Source organism: Eutrema salsugineum, unplaced genomic scaffold (genome assembly GCF_000478725.1).
Source record: "Eutrema salsugineum unplaced genomic scaffold, Eutsalg1_0 scaffold_5, whole genome shotgun sequence".
Classification (NCBI taxonomy): domain Eukaryota; kingdom Viridiplantae; phylum Streptophyta; class Magnoliopsida; order Brassicales; family Brassicaceae; genus Eutrema; species Eutrema salsugineum.
The window spans coordinates 12,875,322-12,897,113 of NW_006256612.1; the positions used below are offsets into that span (position 1 = coordinate 12,875,322).

Genomic DNA, 21,792 nt, shown 5'->3' on the forward strand with positions numbered 1-21,792 from the left:
TAGAGAGTCACGAGTTCTTGTGCTGAAGAGATCTCTCTCATGTTTTCTTGCAGACCTTTCTCCCACCACTTTTGAGATGTCCCAATCCTCAGCGTTGTCTGTATAAATTTACACACATGTCAGAACATTTTTGACAGATCCAAGAAACTAACAGATCAAACTGAAAAGAGATGAACGGAATCGGAACCCTAAACCAACATATGCTCATCTGGATACGATTAAACAATATTGAATCGATAGTTCATTGAGAAATTAAAGGAAACGCCTTTTAAATTTTTTTATTTACAGTACTGTTTCTCATAAATTAGCTGTCAACGACTTTGAAATTAGATCTCGCATGTCTGAATAATAAAAGAGAAAAATGAAAAACAAAAGACCAATTACCTGAGCTGTGATGGATGATGACCGGAAGCTCTTTTTGAAGCTCTCGTTTTGAACATCTCCGACAAGGATCTGTTTTCCATGGAATTCGCTTCTAAGAGGCTTCTGCTTCAGAGATGAGAAACTTTTTTTCAAACCAAACCCAGCAAAACTCACCGGTGACACAGAGGAATCATCTACGTAGTGATTCCCACAAGCTCCGAAGAACAAACTCGTTCTGCTAATCACCTCCGCCATTAGAAAAGTATGAAATCGGTAACGAGAAAAGACCCAATTTTACCAGAAAGAAGAAGAAGAAGAAAAGAAAGTCTCACAGAGACGACGTGTCCTCTCAGCAATCTATAATCGCCAGCAAAGTTTCGCTTTTTTTTTTCTCTTCCACGAGAAAATTTATAAACAAAAATGATAAAAAGGAAAGGGAAAAGAGTAAAGGGGTTAGACATTTCTGGACGAGAAACTGTTTTCCTTTTCGTTATGCGATCCAGACCGTTCAATTCGGATTTGGTAATTTTCAGATCTGACGGTCGATTGGTGATATGAGTTGGTGTCGGTCAGAAGAAAACTCACAATGGATAAGGTTCACGACTTCTCGCGGATATATTATTTTCTCTCAAACTTGGAATCGGATATTTGTATTTTTTACCATGTTTTGTGCGAATACAAATTTTTTAAAAAATTCCAGATTTTCTTACGTCAAAATAGCAAAAAATGAATTGAAATTTTTTCATAGAATTCCATATTTACTACGTCCAAAAATGATAACCAGATATTTTTATTGTTTTTTTACTTCAACTTTCCATTGATTTTTTTAGGTGTAACGTATAACAGTATAAGTCATATATATGCATCTACTATACATTTACCTCCATTTCTGAAGAAGCTAAAAGAGACATGTTAAACCAAATGCCACGAAGACACATTTCTGAATTGTTTTATCTAAGATTTGATGACAAAAGTCTTCAAATATGGAAATCTGATGAATATTTTCAACAATTGACCCAAAAATGAAAATTTACCGATAAATCCAAACAACAACAAAAAAAAGAGAGTAAAAAGCCTCTCTATATCAATTTTCTAACAAACCAAATTAACAAGACGTATTGAATTAAAAATGAAGAACATTTGAAACCGAATATTGACGCTGCAAAAACAAATGGTTGGCCATCGCCGGCCACTTTAAATTATAGCAAGAAAAATGCTTGTCTACCAATCATCATGAAACACTTTAAAAGTGTTTTGTAATCCTTTTTAGGACTCAACCTTTTCTGTAATTTTCTTTAGTTGAATGTCGTTATGTTTGTGGAAAGAAACCACACTGATGTCACATTTGTTAGTGTTTAATTCTCAATGCAAACTATGTTTGCTATCAACTAAGCTTTTAGAAAGACGAAAATCGATCTAAAAGCTGATAGTGTTATTTGAGAAGCTAAATTTATGAATAGTAAAGTTTGATAGTGTTATTTGAGAAACTAATTTATCTATCTTTCTTATCCAGAAAAAAAATAGAAAAAGAAAAAGAAAGAAAAAAGTAAGGAACGAATGGCAGAGAAATAAAAAGGTTTATCAGCCTCGTGAACATTTGTGTTGTATAATTGAGTGTACAAAACGACATTTAGTAATTAGTAGTGATGGATAATTTTTTGGATTTGTATTTTTAAGGAAGCCATTTTGCCAACACATCACCCACGTGGGTCTCACTCTCTCCACCACATCTCTCTAAACCCTTTATTCCTTCTTGAAACCTATTCCTGTATTTACATAAAAGCCACCTATTTAACTGTAGTGTTGAAGAAAGACCTTTTTACTTTATTCTTTACAGCTATAAACCCATATATTCATGACAATAAGCACACCGTTCCAATAGAGATATTAATTTGTAGCTAAACAACAAAGTCGGAGTGTTGTTGGGAAACGAAAAAATTATCGTGGAACAAGCAATACTGTTAGTGTTGACAAAGTAGAATAAGAAAGACAAATTTAGTAGAATGTATGAAAAATGTGACATACGATTTTGATTGTTTTTTATTTGCAAAGAGTAGAGCAAAAAAAGATTCATTAGCGACCGTTTCTCCGGTTGAAATTTCAAATAAATGTTTTTCTGCAACAACAAAAAAAAGCTAAACCATCTGTTTTCCAACATGAACATCACACAAGAGCCACATTTTTTCAAAATGTTTTCTTTATTTTATTTTTGTATATGTCACAAAGTGAATGGTATCTGTTTTTTTTTTTTTCTTTTGGTTAGAATAAAAGTTCCCTTAATCACAAATCTCAAGTCGGCCAAAGCGCTGTATAATAATTTATTACAAATTAGCCCCCTGCATTTCCTTCTCAAGTCGGGCCGAAAGCACTTTAAATTTACATGTAATTTCAGTTTAGCCCCTGTATTCTGTTTCCATTTCGAGATCTCCACGAAAATGGCCACTTAATTAAAAAGTGAACAGAAGCCGATGGACAAATGTACGGTCTAACGGACACATCGCCAGATATAGCCGTTGGGGAGGAAGAAAGACAGTAACGGCTACTTTTTCCTCTTGGTTTATTATACAGCTTTTCTCATTCTTCCGCATTGATCAAATCCTTTAGTCATCAGCTTCATCACCACTCACTTCTCTCTCAAATAGACTTTCACATTCTTCTGGGCACAGAACTTTGGATCTAAGTACACACACAAAGAGGTATGTTTGTTGCTTCATTTGATTTCTCCCGTTTTTCTAGATTGTCTCTGATTTAAGTAAAATCGTACATCTGTTTTGGTCAATCGAAATCTGAGACAGTACTGGATTTGATTTTTTTTTTTTTTTCAGGTGAGAAAAAAGATGAACGACCTAATGACGAAATCGTTCATGAGTTACGTTGACCTAAAAAAAGCAGCGATGAAGGATTTGGAAGCAGGACCAGACTTTGATCTCGAAATGGCAAACAAGACGGACGAGAATCTTTCTTCTTTCTTAGAAGAAGCAGAGAATGTGAAAGCTGAAATGTCACTGATCGGCGAGACGCTTTCCCGGATCGAGCAGTACAACGAAGAGAGTAAAGGTGTGCACAAGGCAGAGTCCGTGAAATCTCTGCGTCACAAGATCTCCAATGAGATTGTGTCCGGTCTAAGGAAGGCCAAATCGATCAAATCGAAGCTGGAAGAGATGGATAGAGCCAACAGAGAGATCAAAAGGCTCTCCGGAACTCCGGTTTACAGGAGTAGAATCGCCGTGACCAACGGGCTGAGGAAGAAGCTAAAGGAAGTGATGATGGAGTTTCAAGGGCTGAGACAAAGGATGATGAGTGAGTACAAGGAGACTGTTGAAAGAAGGTACTTCACTGTCACTGGAGAGTATCCAGATGAAGAGATGATTGAGAAGATCATCACTGATAACACAGGAGGGGAAGAGTTTCTCACACGAGCGATCCAGGAACACGGAAGAGGAAAGGTCCTTGAAACAGTAGTTGAGATTCAAGACAGGTATTGTCTCTTTACAAAGTATGAAACTTTTGGTTTGATATGCTTTTTTTTGCTGTTGTTGACTTGTAAGTTTTTCTTCTTTATAAAACATTGAAGGTACGATGCGGCCAAGGAGATAGAGAAGAGTCTGTTAGAGCTTCACCAGGTGTTTTTGGATATGGCTGTGATGGTTGAAGCGCAAGGTGAACAGATGGATGAGATCGAACATCATGTGATGAACGCGAGCCATTACGTGAAAGATGGTGCTAACGAGCTCAAGACCGCAAAGAATCATCAAAGAAACAGTAGAAAATGGATGTGCATTGGTATCATTGTGCTGCTCTTGATCATTCTTATTGTTGTCATCCCAATCATTACCAGTTTCACCTCTTCTTGAGATACCCATTTGTTACCACTTTTGTATTTCTTTAGCCCCAAAAAAAAGGATGTCTTAATCCTTTCGTGTTCTGTATCCAACTGTTATTGAATGAAGAATGTTTTTACAAATATATATATATTCCCTTATGTGATGAACTGAACAACAGTATGTATAACAATGATGGTTCTTCTTCGTTTACCTGACCTTCCTAATCGGCAAAGATTTTCCAAACAATTTTTCAACCTCGCTTGCTTCCATTTTGAGCTCATTCAACAACTCCATCTCTTCTTCACTTAATCCTCTTAGGAAATTCTCCTCGTCTTGTTTTAGTTCGTTAAATCCTTCAGCCAATCTCTGGAACAAGGTCATCTCTGTCTTACCGACTTTCTCCACTTCCTTCTCCACTTCCTCTTCTATCTCCTCAACCTCTTTTACGATTATCTTTTCTCCTTCTTCCACTGTCTTCTCAAATCTCTCCACCAGCGGAGGTTCAGGACCACAGGTGTTATCCGTTCTCACGAATGTGCTGAAGTCTCTGCCTATGCTTTTTGCTGCCTTTTCAAGTTCTGGTACAATGCTATTGGGTAATACTGCACTTCTCGTGTACACAACCGCACCACCATATCCATCCCAAGCATCGTTTCGCCCACGGTAGTACACAAAAATGTAGTCGTCTGGTTTATTCTCTACCTTTGATGACAGGATATACCTGCAAGAATCATATCAAAGCTCCTTAGGCCAACAAAGAGAGGCAAGCATTATCAGGGGAAAGTACAAGTTGTTGTTACCAGTCATCTTGATAGTGAAGGTACTCATTGTCATGATTGTAGAGAATAGCAGGTTGGTTAGGATCTTGCACGAATTTTTGTACAGCTGACCTTGTAAAGAATCCGCTGTCTAGGGTCTTTATTCTCCAGGAGATGTTTCCAACAAGCTTGTCACCATCTGCGTGGAACTCATGCCGCTGGCAGTCGAATGTGTCAAAGGTTGGATTCAAGCCACTTGTAATGTACCACTTGCCATTAAAGTCACTGATGTTGAAGTTCTTGACAAGAACAGAAGGGTCAGGGACAGGAAATTCTCCGAGATCAGATTTTTGAGGAACACACTTTTTTCTCGACACAGCACACTCGTTGAACTCATCAACTACTTTGTTCTCGAATAGATCCCCACATTTGATCTGAAACAAGCACAGTCATTGGTCTCCTCTCTCATAAGCAACAGCTATATCTCTGGCCTCAGAAAGATAAATTCAAGAAAGATAAATTCAAGAAAGATAAAAAACCTGGCACTCGGTTTCATCTGGACGATTATTACAGGTCTGGAGGCAGGCGACATTGGCTGCGCAGGAAGGGTTGGCAATGCACTTTGCGAGTTCTATCCTAACAGATTATATGGTCAGACAATGTGAGATATATATAAACTTCTGGCAAAAAAAGACACCAACTCAAATCAGCTCCATGGTAGACAAACACTAGCTTCATCTAGATTCATAAACAACCGGCAACATTCTGAACAATTGAAATGGTAGAATCTGAATGAAGCCATACAGTGCAAATCATATGCAAATGAAAGGAATTCACCTGCATCCCTTTAGCAAGCATGCACAAGTTTTGAGTGCGTCAACTGCGTCTGCAGATGGAACTATGAGGAATGCGCACGCTAAAACACCCACTAGCTTTAACACCATTGGAGTGCTCAGCTCTTTCAGTGCATTCCTTGATGTTAATGCCACAATATCAAATACTCCCTGGCATGATTGAGGAAAGCGTGAGCCGGAGACATTGAAAGAACAATTTTTATTGATTCGAATCACAAAACCCAATTGGTTGATTACCTTAGAGGTTCCTGACCTGAATCCAGATAAGGGACGTGAGGATCTCGAAGTTGTTCTTAGATCAGCATTTTGGGAAGGGGGTAAAATCTTGACCAAGAATGTGCCATTGATCCTCTTCCTTAGAAGCCTACCATCAAAACTTGTAACTCCAGAGAAAAATCGAATACGGTCATGGCAAGGTGAAGTGAAACAATATGTAGCTACTGCCATGCTCTTGAGTATCTTCTAATCTTCCTCTGAACATATAAAATGCACATTACTATCTCTATCTATTTTCCAGAAACAATCTACAAATCAGCAATGAAAAATCATCAACAATTAAATTGACTTGATCATTCGAAATCAATTGCATGATATCAATTAATACCAAAGACGCAAACTGAAGTATCCAAACATCAAAACCAACTGATATATACGGACCCAAGAATCATCATAAAAGGTTGGCATAATTCGTGATTTCAGCTCATCAGACATGGAGAAATGTACACAATTCCGAAACCAGGAAAAACTAGACCAAAAATGTACACATTTTTGCTGAATTGAAGAAAGAAGAATCTGAGAGTTAGAGAGAGAGAGAGACGATTGTTACCGAAGATTGAAAGCTCCGCGAGAAGCAGAGGGAGAGGGAGTGAGCGATATACGGATGTAAGGAATTTGCTTTGGATAAGACTCGGAGTCTTCCGCCTGGGAAATAAAGCCAATATCTGCAAGTTTAAGATTTTTTTTATTTCCAAGTTTTTTTCAGAAAAAATATTTAGTTATAAACACACTATAATAAATTATAAATAAAATGTGTGAACAAAGAAAATATATCTATAAGAAAATGGATGACAAACATGAATGCAAAGAATTACGAAACAAATTACTCTTAATAGTAAAACATAATTGATAATCCTATTTAGTTTCTGACACTAGTGCCAATGGTTGTTTTTTTGGACAATGTTTGCAATTTAAAAGTGGGAAAAAACCTTAAAAATACACCAACTATATAACATTTGGAAGAAAAATACATGAACTATTTTGACTTCCCAAAAAATACATAAATTATTAATCGTTGTGTATTTAATACTCAAACTATCAAATACTTCTTTTTTAATACTCCAACTATGAAATTTCGTGAATTTTAAACAATTTGACATAATTTATATTATGGAAATCCAGTTTTATCCTTTTCTATTTTATAAATTTGATTTCTTTCGTTTTAAAAAAGTAATATTTTATTAAAAAGCGAACTAATTAACAAAAAAAAGAAATTCTTCTTCATGAATTTGTGATTTGGATCTTTGAAAAATGAGATTTTCTCTTTGCAAGAAAGTGTTGATATAGAAATTCAATAATTTTAATCACAAGAAACCAAATTAATTGCATACAAAGAACTGAGAACAAAATTTCAAATTCATTACTGTTCATAAAACCATCAATCTGGAGTTTTCAAATCAAACCCACATCGCTCAAAAACCTATAAACACAAAGGAATTGTGATATAATATCTATGTCAACCAGAGATGCATTTGCACGAGGAATACGAAGCCGTCATTCAACGGCTGATAGATCCGAAAACAAAGGAGGAAGAGGAAAGAGTTTCAGTGGAGAAGACGAAGGTTTTTTTTTCTTCGTATCTTTATTTTTTTACTTTTTTAATTATTAATTTTGTATGAGATAAATTCGAATTTTCAAAACAAAAGAGGGTAAAGTTGTATTTTCACAATGTAAATACAGGAAATTTAATGATTCGGGTATTAAAAAAGAAGTGATTGATAGTTTGAGTATTAAATACACAATGATTAATAGTTGATGTATTTTTTAGGAAACCAAAATAATTCATGTATTTTTCTTCTAAATGTTATATAGGTGGTGTATTTTTAAGGTTTTTTTCCCAAAAGTAGAAACAAAAAAATATAATTTTTTAAACAATTTTGACTCGAAAAAATTAATTCGTATATCGAGAAAACATATTCGTATATATCCACAAGTTTTTTCAAGTCAATATTGCTAACATGCAATTTTCTGGTTGCTAGTGCAAACGTTGGCAACAAAAAAATCAATATTGCTAACAAGCCTAACATGCTTCCGATGTCAAGAAGAAGCTTCTCAAAAATTCTGAACTCAGACGATGAAGCCACAAATGCTTTATACCCTCTTCGATTTTGTTTGCTTATTCATCGCTTTGAGATCTCTACTATGTTTTGATTTTGACAGAACTATTGTGCAGTTATCTGAATTGGTACTTTGCTTTATGAAGAAATCTTTGATTCAACAACAAATCATGGATGACCATTAACTTTAAACATTGATGAAAGTGAGAGTTTGATAGTTTGATAGTTTTGTTTCTTCTTATTTTTTTTTTTCATCCTAATAGTTTAGGAAATTGCATAATGACAATGAAGAGATGAGAACTTGTATTGTTGAACTTCTATGAGGTATTATGAAGAAAGTAATAGAGAAAATCAATAACGCTGGAAAGCCTGGTGCTTTCGATGATTTTTTTTGGTTATTATATGTATGTTGATCCATAATTTTCTTGTCTACTATCTCCATTTTGTAGTGAAATATCAAGTTAAAGTTTATGATGGTATTGTTGTGGTCAAAACACCTGATGAAAACACCTGAAGTGTTGTCATGTTGTGGCCAAAACACCAAATGATGGCATTGAGTTTGTTTTTGTAAAAGATTATTTAATATACATTTTATTCAGTCATCATAAACATAATTAATTTTTGGTTTGGTTTTTTGACTTTGTTTATGACTAAAGACAAATTTTAGTCACTTACGATATAAAAAAAAATGTTATTGTTGGAACTAACTGTGCAATATTTGTTCAAAAAACTTGATTTGAAAGGTGTTATTCAATCATAGTTTTTAATATAATTGAAATCTAACCACAATTCACTATTATTCAACTAAGAGAATTTAAAGTTTGATGTTATTTGATGAGGATTTCAAAACTTTTATTAAAATCCAGTGTTATTCAAAATTAAATAACTTTTTTATATATTAAGTCATTTCAAATTAATTTCAATAGAATTTTATGAGTAAATTATTAAAGTCAGAAACCTAATGTACATTGCGTAGATTTTAAAATCTAAATAAATAAATCTATAAAAATGATATCAACTTAAAAATTATAAAACCTAGAAATTTTATTTTAAATTCATGATTGGTAACATCTTTGATTTTAGAAAATTGCTCTTTTACTTATTTATAGCCAAATATAACTTATATAGTACATATGATTTCGCCTGCTTTGGAGATAAAAGGTGCATCTTGCAGCCACAAAAATAGTAAATGTTAAAAAAATTAATTACTGCTTGTGAAATGATTATACTCGGGTTCTATGCACAAAACACTCCTCAGCAAATGATAAAATTATGATTACTCTTATGGTTATGCAACCAAGTATTGCTGCAAATGGTTGCTTCTCTTCTTGTTCTTGAGTTTCCTGAAAGCAGAGGACTCGATCTGCCTCACTCTCTCCCGGCTCACACCCATAGTCTCTCCTATCTCCTGCAACGTCTTCATCCTCCCATCCTCCATCCCAAATCTCCAACGTATCACCTGCTTCTCCCTCGTACTCAACGAGTCCAGCACTTTGTCCAAGTCCTGCCTCATGAACTGCTTTATCAGAATATCTTCTGAAGTTTCTGCTTCAGGATCTGCTATCACTTCCTGTGTTCACACGCCCATCTCATATTTACTATTTTGAACAAACAAGAAGAAGATTATGATGTATGGTGTGTTGTGTCAGGAGGACAAACCGAGGGTTTGAGGTTCTGATTGATTCCGATTTTCTGGTCTAGCGACCTCGGAGGCTTAGGAGAGAGTAGAACCGCCATGAGCCTTTTCATCGACAGCCCTGTCGCCTCTGCAACTTCTTCATTCTCTGGTTGCTTACCCGTTTCACTGTACAGTTGCTTTCGTGCCTCTTTCACCCGATATGTTGCCTCCACCATGTGAAACTGCCAATCATCCCATAAAAATTTATACAAACCTCGAACTATTGTTTCAACATGTCATAGGACGTTAAAACAATAGGGGTGACTTACAGGCAATCTTATCATTCTGGACTGATCAGAGAGAGACTTCCGCACTGCTTGCTTGATCCACCAATGTGCATAAGTTGAAAATTTAAAACCCTTTGTAGCATCAAACTTCTCTGCTCCCCTCACAAGCCCTCTGCACCCTTCCTGTGACCATTTTGACATATTTTTGAAACAAGAGGATGATATATTACTTTCCTCAGTATTGTAACAGATGTAATTATCACAAAATATAAGGGGTGAAAGACTCGAACCTGGACAAGATCTTGGAGGTTCATCCCAGCTCCTTGATAATTCTTGGCAATCGAAATGACGAGCCGAATGTTACTTTTAATCATCCTGTCCTTGCATTGTGTACCATAATTTATACGTTTCCTTAAGGATTTTTGATCGACTCCAGCAGCAGAAGCCCACTGTGCAAAGGTTGGCTGATGGCCACAACGCTCAGTAAGCTCTGCTTGAAGTCTTTCCAACTTCAGAAGATCCTAAATGAAAGACCGAAAGTTTGTTATCACAGAAAAGAAGATAAGAAAATTTACATCATTTTCAAACATTAAAATACTTTCCACATGGTTTTTCCCCCCGAATCTAGAACATATTAGGGGCGATGTGGAGAAAAAGAAGTGGTTAGTTTAGAATTTGGGATATAAGTGACAAACCTGTATTCCTTCAGACAGCTCTTGTTCTTCTCTGGCAGTGAGAAGCTTGGAACTGCTTGTTGTCATTCTTAGATAACGCAAAGGATCATTATGGTCAACTTCTTGTGAAGGAGCACGTTTCTTTCTAGAGCTCGAACCGGTCTTCACAGATTGCATACTTGATGCAGTTTTCTCTAGCCCTTTTGCCCTTCGAGCTTTCCTTTCAGTCTGGCGTGTCGATCTCACAGCTGAACTCACTGAAAGTTGCTCCTCCAGAAGCTCAACTTCTTGTTTTTCTGATTTTAAATCACCAGACGACTCGTTGTTACAGTCAGGTGCAGGTGCAGGTGCAGGTGCAGGTGCAGGTGCAGTGCTTTTATCACTCACAACTCCAGTGTCTGAAACCGCTAGATGTCCCAATATGCCAGCACGTTCCTTCTCTGTGAATTGATCCCACTTGGAGCGTTTGTCGGCTGCTGACGAAACTACTACTTTTGTGTTGTAACTGTTTCTAAATGATGTGGCGTCTTTCGCAACTTTGACAGCAGCTCTCGCAAGGGCTACTGCTTCGGCTGCTGCTGCCGCAACTACTGCTTCATCACTTGTGAGAAGTGTTTCAGAGGCTAAAGCTTCTAAATATTTTGCCTAGAAATGCAAAGAACTTATCAATGATCTCACTGAACCCTTTGGGAACCATTATTAGACGTGACATGGCAATATAAGAATTTTTTTACTTACCTCAGTGGAAGGACCAACGGTTCCTGTATAAGTCCATTGCCTGTCTGATATTCGAGAGTCTGAATCAGTATCGAAAGAGGGTAGTCTAAGCTTTGCCACATCAAGCATAGAAGTTAATAACGGCGGTGAAGTGGACACTGCACATTGCGGTTGGAAGAAGACTGAACCCTTATTGTGTTTTGCTGCATGTTCCATTCACATATATAAATATTCGTGAACATATGAGAAAAAAAAAGGCATCACAATGATTAGGATGACATAGCAAATATGACATCGTCTACTTTCCTGAAAACGTGTTCCTTTTGAAATCTATAATCTGAACCACAGAAGTTGAGATTCGATAACCCTATCAACTAGATATTAGAATTGGCTACTGTTCAAGCAATTTCGTTAATCAAACAAGTAAGGGAACTCTAGCCTAAAACAATCAGAACTATAGAGATTATAAACTCTAGTTTCCAAGTCAATGCTAACTTACGATTTCGTACCGATCTGAATAATCAATGTAGACTGGAAGTTATGTCTAGATACAAAAATTCTTTAGTGTCAGCTTCTGTGCTAACAAACTCAACCCTTCACCCATAATGTTGGATTTTCACTACTACATTCTTCAAATCAATACGTAACTATTCATGGGTGTCGATAAAAATGTATCCAAGGCGTTCTTAGATGACGTCATTGAAGGATGAGAACAGAGCAAGAAGTCACAGTAAACACTGAAGGAGTTACAGCTAAAGCATCAAAAAATCACATCCAATAACCCATAATCCATAAAAGATAGATAAACCTATATGGAATCGATTTGGACGAAATTGGGGGAAGATATTCAAAATTCAACATGAGAATGAATGAATGTAGATAAGAGAGAGAGAAGGTAATACTTACAGAGGGAGTAAGAGGTTTTGAAGTGAATAGAGAAGGAATCAGGTTGGCACTTGAACTGAGGAAGAAGACAAGAAGACATGCTCTTTCTCGGCTAAATTCGAAAGCTAAGTCTGACCATTGAAGGCCGTTAAGAGATTTTAGAGAGAGAGAAAAACTGGTGATGGCGGATGAAGACGGGAAAAGGATAAAGCTTCTTGTCAATGGATTATTGACTCTGCTTCCATTGCTCATAAAACTTCCAGCTCCTTTGGGCCTAAGCCCATTCCCATCTCACCATAACACCACATTTGCATAGTCAACCATTACGTGGAAATTACAAGGAATAAATATTTTTTTTTTCTTTCTAATATGTCATTATGTCCACTTCGAAATGATTTTAATTTTTAGGTTTTCCTTGACAAAAAAAAAAAAAAAAAGTTTTCCCTCACCTTGTAAAATTGTTAATTCAAAAATATGTCTCACATTCTCTTCCTATATCAAACAACATCAGGTTTCTCAAATACACCCAATTCTACCAAAAGCCTTGTTCATATTCTGTTTCCCTTTACCCTTGTACTAATTTCCTCAAACAGAAAAAAAAAAAAAAAAAAAAACAGTCCAAGTGAAAACTTCTACATGTCTAAGGAATCTTCGTCATTGTCTCCTCCGGTTATAATGTTCATAAGAGTCTTGGTTGCTCTGCCTATTGCATGAGAAGTCTTCTTGGCCGCACCGGCAACAACAGGTTGAAGCGATATTTCTGGCAAGCTTGCTCTCTCTTCAATCATTGCTGAACCAATATCAACGTCACCACAGATCATAACTTACCTAAATTTTTTTTACTAAAGTTGAATAACTTAGGGAAAAAAAAAAGAGAGAAGTTTACAGAGAGTTTGCTGGTGTGCAAGGGTTCCAATCTGTCGGATTCCAGCTTCAGCTGCTTGAACTGCTTTAGCTGATTTGTTTACCCCATCAGTTATTTCTTGGCTGAAACCATTTACATAGCATAATCATATGATTTTATTCTTATTCTTGGCAAATGAAAAGGGTGACTCGGACTAATCAATTTGAAGCAACTGTTAAGAGTTCATTGTTTTGAAACATGTAGCTTTTAGAGTAGAGATGATCATAAGCGAAGAACATGCAAAGAAAAGATGTATAGTGATAACCTCAAATCGCTCAATTCAAGAGTAAGATCGCTTATTTCCATGCCGGAGAGCCTTATGGCAGCCATGGTACTTGGGAATTCTTGACGGGCTGTGTCAGCTAACTTAGCAAACGAAGATGCAGCTCTAGCCATGGCCTGAATATTTATGGATATAAAAAAAATATGGTTTTGAATAGATATGGAGTCAAGAACAAAGATACCTATTGTGCTGAAATTCACAATGGTTTGCTGAGTTAAGCCAAAATCCAAAATCATATAGCTGAACCAAAACTAGGACACATATAAAGAAGAGTCAAGTATGGAATTCAACAGGTAAAGGGTTTTAGTTCAGTTTGTATCTCTGTTAGTGTACTCTTGTGTTGCTCATTAGCTATTTTCTTTCTTTCAATGTGAAACTTAAGCATTTCTCAGTTGGTGCTAACATCAATTGCTGCACATCACAAATACTCAATCCATGTACATGCCCACTTTCTTATAGCTAGCTACTTGAAACAGCTTCAAAATGAGTGATGAAGCAATAGATTCTTGAAGGCAGTGATAGCTGAAGGCAGTGAAAGATTTAGACATAATAAGGTTCTAATTAAGTCGTAACAAATGTGGAGACTTACCACAAGCGTGGGAACTGCTGCTATCACAAGACTCGTAAAAGCCACTGAAGTCTGCAACAGAGGACCATCAAGAGATCAACGAGCCTACTAGCATTTATCAAATGTAATCAAACCAAATGTCAAAACAACCACATGCAGTATTGCAATATTGATCTGTCCTCTACACCCACCTAAAAATTTCGAATAAAAATGAAAAAAAAAAAAGATAAAGTGGTTCTGAAGCGGTCAATCTTCTTCTTTACCGTGCAAGCGATGAAGGCCAAGAGAAGAAATGCCTGATCACTTAAACTCAGCTTGGCTAATGGATTGATTGAATGCGGAGAAACAGGGCTGCCCACTTGTGCTTTGAAATTGTTAATCGATTGATCTTCCAAGATACTGATCGATGCCCTAGACATGATTCCACCTTGGGAAGTCGATAAACCCTCAGAACTCGAGCTCGACCTCTTCTCTGGGTTTGAAAAATACATGGAGACCAAAACACCGCATCTCTTTGGAGGGGATAAGTAGAGCGAAGCTGGAATCTTGAGGGCAAACCTTGTTCGAGAAAGAGAAAGAAATGGAGACGAACGAATCCGTGGAGCTGTAGAAACCAAGCCAAGAGATTTCATCTCTTTCAGTCGGAAACTGAATTTGGTTTCGAAATTGTAAGTCTTCTCTCTTCCAAGTAGCTTAGTTTCCTTATACAAACTGTACTTCGGTCCAGGCCGGTTTAACCGCCGCAAAATTAACCACACAATACCGACGAAATTGTGATAAATTCTTTGGTATACTATTCATTGCTAATTAATGTCACTCATTCGCACCGTTAAATCAGTGGTTAGTTACCGACCAACCGAAATTCGCTGGAAAAATTAGACGGCTTAATCAGTCGCCAAATCCGTTGTTAAATTTGCGAGACGCATCTCATTTCATATAATCTTCATGTTTAATGAATGAATTGTGTTTGAAGAAAAAAAAAATTAGAATATACACTGTGATCATAGAGAGTATTGCAGACAAATGAGGTCAAGAGTTCTTTAGATCGGATAACGCATCCTTAGTGGTGGCCGAGATAACAGCATCCGAAGCATTTGGCAAGTAGTAATATTTTCCTGCGAGGAACAAGAGGACTCTTCCACTGTGATTGAAAATAAGAAGAAAAAATATATCTGTTGAATCAATTGCAGAAACAAACCTTGAGCAACTCTTGCGATCTCCTTGGCAAAACCTGTTGAAACAAACTTGTTCTCTGTATCAATCACTAGAAGAGACATCCCAGCCTTGTAAATCTTCGCAGCAACTTCCAGAATCTCATCCTAATACAACACAAACACCAGCAAATTGTAATCACTGCATCTACCTTCTTTTAAGGACATAGAGCTTGTTTTTTATCTGCGTGCGTTATGTTTTCCTCAGAAGCTGTTTAAAGCATTTACCTTCAATTCTTGGGACGAGGGTCTAGGAGCATCTGGGGCAATACCCTCGGGATCAGTTGATCTTTTCAGTGTAATGTTAGCTCGACCATCAGTTATTGCAACAATCATTATACGCCCTACATCACCACTCTTCTCTGCGTTCAGTCCGACTCTTACCGCCTAATATGAATATATGTGTATCAGCTTAGATAGATATTTATTATTATTGTTATTACCATTATGATTGCTGAAACCACAATAATTTACCACCTCAGTACATAGATGTTATCATCATAACAACACCATAAAATTCGACATACCGTTGTTAGACCATGGGCAAGAGGAGAACCACCACCACAAGGAAGTCTCTCAAGACGATTTCTTGCCATTGCAATTGATCTAGAAGGGGGCAAGAGCACTTCTGCAGCATCTCCTCTGAAAGGAATAATCGCAACCTATACCAATCACGGGAGTATGAGTCTCATCTGAAGGCCCGACTGACTATAAACTATCAACAAGCACGTCTACTATTCAATAGAGTAATTTTTACCTGATCCCTGCTAGTATAGCTCTCTGCCAGAAGTTTGAGTGCAGCACCTTTGGCGTTTTGCATACGATTCAAAGCCATGCTGCCACTTGCGTCAACCACGAAAATAACCTGCCATACAACAATGGTAAGCCAGAATCATAATCAGATGTTATCTATGTTCACTGAAACCTGTGCTGTTAGAAACAATGAGTCCTACATGTTTCGATACATTCTCATATCTCTTTCAGCAAAAAATTTATGCCTTGCCTTGCTTGTCCACATTTTTGGACAAAATAGTAAATTAAACAAGTCACATTATTGAAGCGAGGACATTTAAGCATCTATATTAAGCTTCGCCCATTTTCTATTTTGTGTTCATCATGCCAAACATCTTTGTGTTTAAAACCTAAGTGAGAATAATTTGTGCATCTAGAAAACTGTTAAATTTATACAATCAGAAGAATGCATGGACAGGATTTAATACCAGGGCTCCAGCTTTCCTTGCCATTCTTTTCGCCCTCATATCTGTTTTCTCGACAAAGACTTTCCTAGTTCCTGAAATATCCTTCTCTCTGCGCAATTTCTGGTATGGTGCAGCTGCTCTAAGGGTTGCATCCACAGCTAGTCTTTTTACTGGACCCTGTCAGAGTATAAATTTGTTAAAGGACTCTGCAAGTTTGGGAGCCTGGTCACTTCTATAGCGGCCATTTGGGTACCACACTACTGGGAATAAAAGTAGCGACCTTTGCTGTGCTCGTTGAGGGACGAACCCAACAACTCTACCACCCTACAAAGGGTGCTCTAGAAAAAACCAAGGAAACCAATAAAGTAATGCTCTAGAACAAAACAAGAAAACCAATAAACTAAGGTAAAAAGGACATATGCATATCTTGACTCAAGTAAGCAGCCAAGGCTAAATCAATGAAATCTCTCTGAAATTAATTCATGTAGCCAAATTAAGATTGACCCAGAGGGCAAACCTTTGGAAGCATTGGCTTTATATAGCGTCCTCTATCTTCTGAGAATATGACATTCTTCGCTCTTCCAGCTTTACCCCGGCGTCTCTGGGCTTGTTGAGCAAAGAAGAGGAGCTTCTCATCCACCAGACCGCCCTCAGCGTCAAATATAAACTCATCAGGTATTTGGTCCTGTTGCTGCTCATTTTCATTTTCTTCGTTGCTTTCATCCTACATTGGTTAAGGATTTACACTTTAGAGAACCTACTTCGTGTGTCCAACAAGAGACAATAATGTATACCTAATCCACTGACCTCTTCTTCTTCTTCTTGATCTTCTTCATTTTCTTCTTCTCCAGAATCATTACTTTGTGGAGGAGGTGGAGGAGGTGGTGGTTGGTTTTGTTGATCAGGCGGAGCCTCAACTACGTCTGAACGAGGAAGAATGACCAGTTCAACCTATTGAAAATGGACCGCATTTGCTAATCAATACCTGGAGAATGACGTAAAAACTCCATCCAAATCCTAATAAAGTGTCATTCTACAATGCCAATTAACGTTTCTGTTAAGATGTTCAATTATAGTTTCTTTTAAAGACGAATCTCACTGTCAATCAGAGGCAATATCATTTCCATGTAAAACGAATTATAGCAAAACTCAAGTTATCCAAGAAGATCCAAAATCAACAGTTTTTGTGCATAAGTAGTAGGAGAGTAGGAATGAACCACAAGAAAAGCACTTCAACTGAGGTCAGAAAATAAGTAGGCAACTGAAACGTTAACAAGGTAGGGGACATAACATATGTTAGAGCGTCAACCTCTTAACACAATGACTATACTTAACGAAGAAAAGTTTATGACTTGTCTAATCGTTTTGGAAAAAAAAAATAAAAATATGAGCCAAATAAGAGTACTTAACGGCCTTTCTGAGGTCATCAATGGTGACTTTTTCTCGCCCTTCAAGTGCAGCTAAGCACTTCGCCACACGGGCTGCATATAATTCGGCGCGGTGTCCCTGTATCATAAATTTGTTATTGGAGGACGGAGTATTAAACTATTCCAGGTAGTCATCAGCAAAGAAAAAGGTAAGGAATTAAAATTTAAGTACCAAGTACTCCAAACACGACATATTATAGTGATATGATCATAAAATGGTGAAACATCACATTCAACCGCACAACAAAAGCACTCAATGTCAAGCCCCTCATTATCCAGTTCTACAGAAAATCAACTTTATCAATATTTAGGATACGGCAGTGAGCCATTTCTTACATTCTATCCCTTAACTTTGGGACAACTTATTTATCTCCGTTTAAGGACTACACTAGTTGAAGTCTATAATCGTGACCTTATCTTACATGCATCAGGTCCTCTCCTCGTGTTTATCTTTATTTTTTCCAGGAATACGTTACTATAGAGTAATTATTCCATAAACACAAAAATAATTTAGAATTTGCACCACACCTGACAACCACCTCGGACAGCTTCCAAAACCAGATACTTGAGTTGATCTCTACTTATCTTGACATCTTTCAAATATTCTCTAGCCAATATAATCTGCAGTCAGAAAAAAAGGCACTGGGTTATGACAGAAAAAAATTTGATAAGAAGGAAAGCATCCCATCCAACTTTTGCTAATGACGCATTGTACCAGCTCTTTTTCTCTGAATTGATTGGAAGATAGATACCTGCGTCTTTGCTGTTTCTGTCTCTTCATCTACCATTCTAAAAACCTCATTACTGTATTCCTGAAACTGTGTGGCAATTCCAACGGCTGCGACGCGATCTTCAAAACTCATAGGAAGGTCTGCGCTGCAAATGTTAACATCGTGATGTAAATAGAGAAAGAACCGGGAACTACCCAAAAGAAACAGACCATATTTATCCATCTTGTTTCAAAAAGCTCCGGCAATACCTTAAGTTAATGGCAACACGGTCTAGCAAGTGCTCTCGAACAGCACCTTCTTCAGGGTTATAGGTTGCAATTAATAGTGGCTTACAAGGATGCCTAAAGCTAATTCCTTCTCTTTCAACAATATTAACACCATCCGTCAATACATTGAGAAGCAAATTACTAATGCCCTCATCTAAGAGATTTATTTCATCAACATACAACACTCCCCTATGGGCTTCAGCCAAAAGACCAGGTTGGAAAACAGTTGTCCCCCTTTTCACAGACTCCTCAACATCAACAGACCCAATGAGTCTGTCTTCTGTGACTCCTAGAGGAATCTGTGTAATACGAATGACAGAATGAACCCCAGTAATCAGAAAACTGTTTCAGAAAAGCTGTAATGGCTCGTAAAACTAAAACGTACCTGAATGAAAGGAGATTTGACAATCTCAGTCTTAATGCTTTTGTCAGCATTGTACTCTACTTTCTCAGCTAACTCATCTTCCCACCTACATGTATCATAAGTGTACAAGATATCAGTGTATGAATTGAGAAGAGCATGGTATTCAGGCATCACACTACTGCAGCCACTTTCAACTTAATATCATTCCTGAACAAGAAATAAAGGAAAAAGAAATTCGTTTCAGGTTGTAAGATTCTTACTCATCTGGGCAGGCCGGGTCAGCATTTGATATTGAGCCAACAACAACTTCAATGGGCGGGAGGATAGCATGTAGCCCTCGAGCCATGATTGTTTTTGCAGTCCCTCTACGACCTGAGATAGCAATCCCTCCGATTTCACGATCAACGGCACCAAGTAGAAGAGCAGTTTTTATGCCTTCCTATAATAAAATAACAAACAACACTAATTGAAGCTAATACAAACATAATGTCTGAGAAGAAAATCCAACAATTCCAAAATTTGAAGAGGAAAACAAATGCTATTGAACGAGAAATCTATTGAAGTAACTCTATTATTCGTCGCTGCATTTGATAGAGAAAACTGATTCAAAATTTTAGAGTAGAATTCTGACAACAGCTGAATCCAATTGAAGAGTACGAGGAGCAAATTCTCAGACCTGGCCAACGACAGCGGCCAAAGGGAAAAACTGACGGCCATAGGAGGTGCTCTCGGTCTCTGAGGTCGACGCAGCGACACCGTTTGGGGATTCGACGGTAGCATTCGCGGAGGCGCGAACCGTGAACCGGTACGACGCAACTCTGTTCCGTTTGGTGGTGAGGGAGAGAAACGGAGGCTTGGGTATTAAGTCGGAGCGAAAGAGACGGTACGTTGACACTGGAGATGATGCGGCAACAGGAGTCATCGCCATTTTTGAAGACTAGGAGGAGGAACAAGCTCACTGTGTTTTTTTTCTTCTTTTTCCAGTATTTGAACCTTATCAGCTTATTTCGCTTCTATCCTGTCTCTCCTCATCCCTTCCTGATTGGAGCACTATGCTTATTTTAAGATTTTTTTACTAAGATGTCTATAATTTACTTCCTTTTGTTATTTTTTGAACGATAATTTTATTCTGAATTTCGAAGTTACATTTTTACATAATTAATCTTGTTCAAAACAGAAACAGCTAGTATTAATTAACCCCCAATATACTAAAAAAAAGTAAAAAGGTTTTATAAATTAATTATTGGACTTCATTTTTAATAGCATTATATCGAAGAAAATTAGAAGTATCGTACTAATACAGTAATACAACAATTGGGCACAAATTTTGCATAAGAAATTGATATTCAAATATTTAAAAAAAAAATAAACATAGCAAGAGAAGAAGATCATGAAACTTCTGAAAAATATATTTAACAACAAAAAAAAAATCTGAAAATAGATGAAGCGTGAGAAATGTTAGTTGGACGTTTGAAAGAAAGTTTAAATACGAATGTTGACAACTAAATTAAATATGAGTGCAGGCGTTTGGGTCTAGAAAACGAGTGGTTAAAAGGTGTAAACATGGACCACGAATTTAAGATTGCATGGCATATTCATAAATGATAAATCAAAACTAGATCCATAGCTAGATAACAACCGACGAATTGTATATATTCATTTCGTAAATCGCTTGAAATCTCCCCCATGTCTCTAGGCAAACTTCAATTTTCATGTAGACCGGCGCATATGCAGATCATCAGCATGGATTTTGGTCGCCTTGGTCCAAGATATGATGTTGCATGATCCCAATATCATGAGGATAGTATTAGTATCTCAACACTGAGTTTCTGATATCTGTAACCTTAATTATATCATCCGGGCTTGTATTTCAAGGTGGTCTTAGTAGAGATTATTCTCCAATGTTTTCTTTGCTTTTGTGATCATACCGGTTCGGTTGCTTTAACGTGGACCACGAATTTACATTGCATGGCACACCGCACACCCATAATTGATAAGTCAAAGCTAAATTAGTAGATAAATAATACCGGTTCGGTATTAAGTACTGAAAGTCGCCATAATCACATCCAGCATGCGATGATGAAGTGCGAATCCAAACTCCTCTCTACGACGTAAGTACGATCATCGCTAATTCGCCGTATTCACACAGTCATCGTCTCTACTTTCTTTTGTTTATCTCGACGATACTCGTTTTTTTTTTTTTTGTTACCTTGATCAAACATTTGGTTTTGTTATTATTTTAACCTTATTTAAGCCGCGTCGTTTTTTGGTCATTATATATGTTTTTGTTTGGTGACTTACATCAGAATTTCTTTGTGACTTGTATACTGACGGATAAACTTGCGCTGTTTAGATTAGATGGTTTAAGAAGAATAAAAAAAGTTTTGGTTACTTCACGCTTATAAATTCTATATTATATTCTACTATTTATTTTATGTTTTCAGTGAAATGAATCTATAAGTCCGACCGTTGACTCAAAATATTGTACAAAGTTTTATGGGTAAACGAATAAAAAACTTAACGAAG

General features: G+C 37.0%; 6 protein-coding genes across 8 annotated transcripts in view; 1 reads left to right on the forward strand and 5 right to left on the reverse strand.

The window, feature by feature from the left end:
- LOC18994017 (thioredoxin-like 1-1, chloroplastic) overlaps positions 1-777 on the reverse strand; it is a 1,889-nt gene extending 1,112 nt beyond the window's left edge. Inside the window, exons 1-2 of the mRNA XM_006417609.2 lie at positions 385-777; positions 12-98 (exon numbers count right to left, since the gene is read on the reverse strand). Of these exons, the coding sequence (XP_006417672.2) occupies positions 12-98; positions 385-618 (321 nt within the window). The 5' untranslated portion in view covers positions 619-777. The remainder of the gene's footprint in view (positions 1-11; positions 99-384) is intronic.
- A 2,104-nt stretch (positions 778-2,881) lies between these two features.
- Positions 2,882-4,327, forward strand: LOC18994019 (syntaxin-related protein KNOLLE). The gene is made up of 3 exons (XM_024152481.1): positions 2,882-3,059; positions 3,189-3,841; positions 3,938-4,327. The coding sequence occupies exons 2-3, from the start codon at positions 3,201-3,203 to the stop codon at positions 4,215-4,217; spliced, it is 921 nt and encodes a 306-aa protein (XP_024008249.1). The 5' UTR covers positions 2,882-3,059; positions 3,189-3,200; the 3' UTR covers positions 4,218-4,327.
- LOC18994021 (violaxanthin de-epoxidase, chloroplastic) lies at positions 4,279-6,751 on the reverse strand. 3 transcript variants are annotated; one of them, XM_006417611.2, is made up of 6 exons: positions 6,626-6,751; positions 6,037-6,272; positions 5,783-5,949; positions 5,485-5,581; positions 4,988-5,379; positions 4,279-4,908 (listed from the first exon to the last, which is right to left on the reverse strand). In XM_006417611.2, exons 2-6 carry the CDS (start codon positions 6,244-6,246, stop codon positions 4,395-4,397), a joined length of 1,380 nt encoding a protein of 459 aa, XP_006417674.1. In that variant the 5' UTR covers positions 6,247-6,272; positions 6,626-6,751; the 3' UTR covers positions 4,279-4,394. The 3 variants fall into 3 exon arrangements, with proteins under 3 accessions (XP_006417674.1, XP_024008247.1, XP_024008248.1); XM_024152479.1 differs by having other exon boundaries at positions 6,037-6,323; positions 6,626-6,715; XM_024152480.1 differs by having other exon boundaries at positions 6,617-6,715.
- A 2,567-nt stretch (positions 6,752-9,318) lies between these two features.
- Positions 9,319-12,512, reverse strand: LOC18994020 (RNA polymerase sigma factor sigB). The gene is made up of 7 exons (XM_006417614.2): positions 12,335-12,512; positions 11,450-11,631; positions 10,733-11,356; positions 10,328-10,558; positions 10,080-10,220; positions 9,792-9,992; positions 9,319-9,702 (listed from the first exon to the last, which is right to left on the reverse strand). Exons 1-7 carry the CDS (start codon positions 12,411-12,413, stop codon positions 9,421-9,423), a joined length of 1,740 nt encoding a protein of 579 aa, XP_006417677.1. The 5' UTR covers positions 12,414-12,512; the 3' UTR covers positions 9,319-9,420.
- Positions 12,513-12,761: 249 nt separating this feature from the next.
- On the reverse strand, positions 12,762-14,739 carry LOC18994022. The gene is made up of 5 exons (XM_006417615.2): positions 14,332-14,739; positions 14,090-14,140; positions 13,483-13,616; positions 13,200-13,300; positions 12,762-13,103 (listed from the first exon to the last, which is right to left on the reverse strand). The coding sequence occupies exons 1-5, from the start codon at positions 14,698-14,700 to the stop codon at positions 12,946-12,948; spliced, it is 813 nt and encodes a 270-aa protein (XP_006417678.1). The 5' UTR covers positions 14,701-14,739; the 3' UTR covers positions 12,762-12,945.
- A 233-nt stretch (positions 14,740-14,972) lies between these two features.
- Positions 14,973-20,282, reverse strand: LOC18994023 (magnesium-chelatase subunit ChlD, chloroplastic). Its single transcript, XM_006417616.2, has 15 exons — positions 19,943-20,282; positions 19,527-19,705; positions 19,288-19,372; positions 18,885-19,201; positions 18,658-18,781; positions 18,434-18,526; positions 17,889-17,984; positions 17,286-17,429; positions 16,996-17,202; positions 16,500-16,655; positions 16,037-16,144; positions 15,807-15,941; positions 15,508-15,666; positions 15,267-15,387; positions 14,973-15,183 (listed from the first exon to the last, which is right to left on the reverse strand). The coding sequence occupies exons 1-15, from the start codon at positions 20,192-20,194 to the stop codon at positions 15,098-15,100; spliced, it is 2,262 nt and encodes a 753-aa protein (XP_006417679.1). The 5' UTR covers positions 20,195-20,282; the 3' UTR covers positions 14,973-15,097.
- Positions 20,283-21,792: the final 1,510 nt, after the last annotated feature.